Source organism: Saccostrea cucullata, unplaced genomic scaffold (assembly GCF_032062105.1).
Source record: "Saccostrea cucullata isolate Sc308-1 unplaced genomic scaffold, CSIRO_AGI_Scuc_v1 ctg930, whole genome shotgun sequence".
NCBI lineage: Eukaryota > Metazoa > Mollusca > Bivalvia > Ostreida > Ostreidae > Saccostrea > Saccostrea cuccullata.
In genome coordinates, this window is record NW_026926945.1 from 160,653 (window position 1) to 166,652 (window position 6,000).

Genomic DNA, 6,000 nt, shown 5'->3' on the forward strand with positions numbered 1-6,000 from the left:
TTCATCAATTTCATAATCAATAAAAGTTTGTACTCTTAAATCTAACATTTCATATACCAGTTGACGTATTCACAATGAGATGAAACATTTTAATTTTTTTAGGAAGTATGGTATTACATTTTATCTAATTATGTAAACTATATCCCATCATCTACGAGTAAATCACGTGTAAAATTGAATGAAATATGAATAATTTCTTAATCTAAATTTTATCATGGTATTTCCAACTAAAATCAGTAAGTGAAAAAGATTGACTTTGATGTAATTGCTTTGTTATAGCTAAATACACACTCTTTGTAATGGCTAGAAACGTCAAATATATGAATGCACAAAAGGGGTAAAGTGCAACCATCGATACACAATTGCATTTGTGTTTATCATGTTCTAAAGTTAAAAATATATTTCTTAATCTATCTGTGAGCAAAAATTCTGTTCATTATTCTTAATTTTCAAAAACATTTACTTTTAACGAAGATGATAAATCGTATCCTAATTTATCGCGAGGAATGGTTGCATAAAAATTCGTGATTTTCGCATTTTTTTTTTCCTTTGAAAATTTGAAGGGTGACAATTCACAACAAAACTAGCAGGCCGCCGAGTAGCGAGAAGGCGAATCGAAGTTTTGCACAAGGAAGAGAATGAGGATGATATTTCAGTTTCCCGGAGTATTTCTGAGATTGACCTCATGAATTATTCAAATGCAATTTCTAGATTATTTGAAATATCTTTATTGCTAATATGTACATGTATATTACCTCTTATAAATTGAATGCCTAAATAGGTATAATTTATGAACAGGTCTCTTTTCTCTCAGAAGAGTTAAACAGATAATATCTGTTCTGTATAATACGTTTTCTTAAACTGCGCAATCTTTAAACTAACGAACTTGTTGACCTGGCCTAGGGTAGAAAAAGTTCACTTGTTCAATTAAAAAAAACCCGCAACAATCGCAGACTTACTTAGATAAATTTATGGAAATTTACCGTAATTCGGATGGCACTAGGCATCGTAAATACATCTTTTAACAGAAATTGCTGTGACTCAGTTAACAGGAAAATATAAATCTATATGTAATCCCTAATTTGAGAAAGATTTAGTTACATTGCAATCAGCTTACGATGTACATTGCATGTAACACATTCAGGTTGTCTAAAATTTTCATTGAAATAATATTAAACAAATGTTTTTATTTCTCAAAAAAAAAGATAACTTACAGCACACACCTTTCTGATTTCTGTTCCTTGAAATTAGGTGTTGTCAAGTTCAAACACAAAGGAAATATGTAAACATGGAAAATACAAATATTTTGCAAACAGATTAAGAAATGAATTGCTGATATATGAATGCTTTATTCATTTGTACTTTAATCTATACATTATCTATTTTGTTCATCTGACTTGAATCTCATATTTAATTATGAGATATATGTCTCTTAGTTTTAATAAGATCTGAAATCTGAAATGTAAATTTCTATGCTGATTGATTGAATGTTGTTTTAGTCCCTATCGAGAATTTTTCTGTCATAAAGAGACGTCATTTTTAAATTCAACTTTAAATAAACGTTCATGTATGCGTGGCACTCAATCGCTGGTTTTTATAGTGCTCACGCCTCACACGAGACCTCGGTTATTAACGCTTCACACCAAAGAACTTATGTCGAGCATTAAGTATCAGTACACTACGTCATAACCTAGTTTGTTTACGTCTAAGGTTCGACGGAGCGCAGCGAAAGAGAATCAAACCCGGACCTCCCGATCACGAAGACAACTCATCTATCAAGAACGGTAAATCTTTTCTAATTTCTAGATATTTTCTTTCATTAAAAAAGTGCATTGAGCAATCCATTAAGGTCTCTTTACTTCCATATGCAGATCCATTTAACTTTTTATTCATAATGATTATTCTTTTTAACCAAAAAATATTAGAATATATTATTCATTTATTTCTCATTTCTTTTTACAAATGATGCATCGCATCAGTGTTCACAGACAGTTTCATTTTTTTAAATTAAAGAATTAAAACTAAAAAATCCCTTCATGTCATTATTTTGATTTTTTCCATGATGTCATATTTTTTTCTGCAATTTCTTGAAATAATTTAAAGTGAACTCGATATAAAGAAAATATTCTTATCAAAGTTGATTAAATCTTAATATTGCCGTATCCTTGTGTTAACTCTACTGGTTAATATATACACGTTTTTCTAATAACTATATTCGTGAGTCCAATTTTTGAAGATCATACCTTTATTGAATTTGACTTTGTTTTTTAGGGAGAAATGAAAGGGATAACGTAATTGTTTGTCAAAAAAGATCTCAATGGTGTTACTTTGGGGTGAATGCAGGAAGTTTTCTAAAAATGGAACATTTTCTCTGAAAGTCTTAGGGAAGATTAAAATCATATTTTTTTTTACAGTTGTGGGTCACTTGCTTCCTGCTTCTGCTGTAAAATAAAGAAGTGTTTTTTTAATATAGCCAGGAATGACAAAGTATAATTTAACAAGTCGTGTCCTTTAAAATGTCAAGGACCTCGATTTATTTGAATGGTGAAGGTCACTGCTGTTGTTTTCTTTTTCTGTTTTAGAAATTTGACAAAAAATTATGCTTCATAGAAATTTAAAAAAAAAAAGGAAAAAGTTTTAACTTTGATTTCAAACAAAATATCATTTTTCTCAGTTTCCAAGACCCACATTGCACAAACTTGTCTTTTGTACTTGTAAAACTACATCTATATACCTTCATCACCTGCATACGGAGTATATATATCTCAGTTGATTCGATACGCAAGAACACGCTCTATGTATGAACAATTTCTAAAACGATGTAAATTATTGACAAGCAAGTTGATGAAACAAGAATATCAGCAGTGTCGTTTAAAATTGTAAGTTCTATGGTCGAAACAATGACCTTCTCAGCAAGTACAATTTATTGAGTCAAATGCTGACTGACGTTTTTCATATAAAATTGTTAGTCCATTATTTATACAGTGAATTGACGACGGATTTTTCCGTTATTTCCTGATCATGACAAGGAGTACACGGCGGGTGTGACCGGTCAGCAGGGGATGCTCACTCCTCCATGGCACCTGATCCCACCTCTGATGTTTCGGAGGCCCGCGTTTGCTCTGCTCCTATTTTGTTTAATGGACTTTGAGATTGAATACTGTTCGTTATCTCCATATCCTTATCTAATAATCATTCTATTTATTATAAAATACTCTCATTTGATATCTTTATTTATCAATGTCCTTTTTTTACAATTAAAAAAAAATCATAGTTATTGTCTGGTTTTCTTCAATTTCTATCTACAATGTTTTTCTTTGCATTCATATCACTACATCCTGGACATCATAATTTTGCGTTTAATAGAAGAAAGCTAAAAATAAACACAACTATCGCAAAGGCAAAACAATCAACATTGAGTCGATCAAACGAGAAATATTCAGTAAGTAAGTTACATTTTTTTTATTCAAGCACTAAATACAATTATTCTGAAATAAGACAGATCCATGGAAAAGTAAATAAATTATTATATTAACACGTACATGCATGTATCTTAACATACGTGAATTATTTATTTGCTTATGACATGAGAGCACAATTTGTTTTATTCGAATAAATTCTAAAAGCACTCTCAGTGTAGATTTGAACATCATTTGTTTGTTTTTTCATCTGTTGAATACTTTCTAATATGTGAGGTCATTGTGTGAATTTACGATGATAATTAGTAATGCTATACAATTTCTCTGAATAAAATCGGAAGAAAATACCAGCCAAACCATACTTCTTGTTGTTTACTTTTACTTTAAAAACACATCATTTGATATTCGATAAACCCTCTGTGCAATTTATATGAATTTTTAATCTATAAAAATACTAGAATGATAGTGTTATGAATTTAATTGAAGAACTTCTTGGAAAATACTCAGTGGGAAAGATTCTAGTAAAATAGTGTATATGTGTTCGTTGCATATATTAAACCTTAGTAATTAAACTGTAAAAAATAACAGAGAAAACAAATACAAACATACGCAAGGAAAACATAAAACAAATCTAGAAATCTCTGGTCTTTAGCTTAATTTTTTTTAAAGAGGAAGTAAAACACTATCGAATATACTTCCTTATAAAAATAAGTTCCCTTTTGCACCATTATTGAGGATATCAGTGAAGTATTTTCAAGCTTCGCTCAGCAGGTCATTTCAAACATCAAAAGTTGAAGATTTTTCTGAATTCATAAAATTGTTATATACTTCAGATGCAAACGCTTTGTGGTCAATGGGCATAAAAATGATAATACTTAAAAATATCATAACAGTACATTTACATAAAAAATCAAAAGCTATCATTATTACCTTAAACGAACACCGTTTTTAATAAACGTTAAGGTTCTATAAATTTTAATGCAACATTTTGCACAGATTCCAATACAATAAAGAAGTCCCTTGGCATTCATTGCCTGGTGTGAGTACGAATTACCAACTAGTGTCCACGAGACAAAACTGTCACAGTTATTGTGAAACACTGAGTACTGCCTCTCCCCTAGTCGTCTTTTGGCCCTCTTTACAGCGTCAGTTTTCTGTTTGTGTGTCTCTGGGTAGCAGTCACACGTTACGAGGAACACCCCAGAACTAAAATCCAGGATCCCCTCCTTATCCTCCGGTATCAGAGTCTCCTCAATAATCTCCGCTACCCCCCTTAACAGAATTATCATAGAAATCCTCTTCGGTGCATAGTGAATGATTGTTAATTGCGTTTCCTTTACCTCGGTCACCAAGAAGTGGTGATCGTAACTATAGTCAAATGTCCACCACAAAATACGAAGGGAGCGAGGTCTGCGAACTCTGATATGGGAAGCTGGCCCAATATCACCACACTGCACCATTCTCAACACTTCCGAAGCATCGTGTAACCTTTTTTCAACTTTTTGTGAGACAAGATCTGTTTTTCTGAATACAGTCAAGTAATCGTATGCAGTATGCATGTCGATAGTATATTGATAATTTTTCCTTGAACTTACATAAAAAATATCTTTTTGCCTTGTGGTTAAACCTTAAATCATGAAAAACATTTGTCTTTTATAGTTCTTACTTTATTTTTAGAATGAACTGGATTTTCCCTATTGCTTCATGGAAGGCGGGGCTGAATGGCCTTCATCTTCGTTTGCGTTTAAAAGACAAGGATTAATAAAAAAAAAAAAAACGGAGGAAAAACAAAACAAAACTCAAGAATAAAAAGGGAAAGAAAATAGATGAGTCTTAAAGCTATAAGTTACTTATTTTAATTAGGCCTTTATGACTTACATATCCTCCAGTATGTACATTGTAACTATCGCTTTTATCTACTTTAATGTTTGTATTGTAGAAAGAGACAAAAAGAAATGTTACATGAAAGCCAACAACAAAATTTTAAAACCCATTATCGAAGTTTTATTGACTAAAATAATCTAGGTTCATATAGGATATACTCAGCAATATAAAAACGAAGCTGATTCTTTTACGATTTACAAAAATGTAATCTATTTTGATTGTTAACCAATCAGATCAGCTTATTCTTTTCTCTTAACGTTTTTGAGATACATAGACTGAAACAGTTTTGTAATGAGTAATTAAAAAGTAAAAAAATCTTTTAAAGAGTATTAAAGGTGAATTTAAAGCAACTATAAAATATATTAAAAGATATAAAAATAAATTGAACAATAAATAACAAAGGGATAAACAAATAAGTGAATAAATAAATAAATCAAACTTCTTATTGACATCACATTCGCAACTTATGAAAACCTAATATTTATAGAGAGCGAATTATTTAATGTCGTAATTTATTGTTTAAACCCCACTTTATTTATAAATACTTCTAAAGCCTATTGAACTATTTTGGTCAATAAGTGTTACAAATGTATAAAAAAAAGTTGGTGTAGAAGTAGTGTTGTTTATACTGTTTATACTGTTCTCTATCTCCACATATTTCATTCCAAAAAATCATTCATTTTTTCAAATAACAAAA

General features: G+C 30.6%; 1 protein-coding gene across 1 annotated transcript; it reads right to left on the reverse strand.

Moving 5' to 3' along the window:
• Positions 1 to 4,252: 4,252 nt before the first annotated feature.
• Positions 4,253 to 5,051, reverse strand: LOC134272971 (uncharacterized). The gene has a single exon (XM_062755140.1). The coding sequence runs from the start codon at positions 4,976 to 4,978 to the stop codon at positions 4,346 to 4,348; it is 633 nt and encodes a 210-aa protein (XP_062611124.1). The 5' UTR covers positions 4,979 to 5,051; the 3' UTR covers positions 4,253 to 4,345.
• Positions 5,052 to 6,000: the final 949 nt, after the last annotated feature.

Bases quoted from the DNA above. Each gene is read 5' to 3' on its own strand.
- LOC134272971 (XM_062755140.1), bottom strand. From the start codon at position 4,978: ATGCATACTGCATACGATTACTTGACTGTATTCAGAAAAACAGATCTT.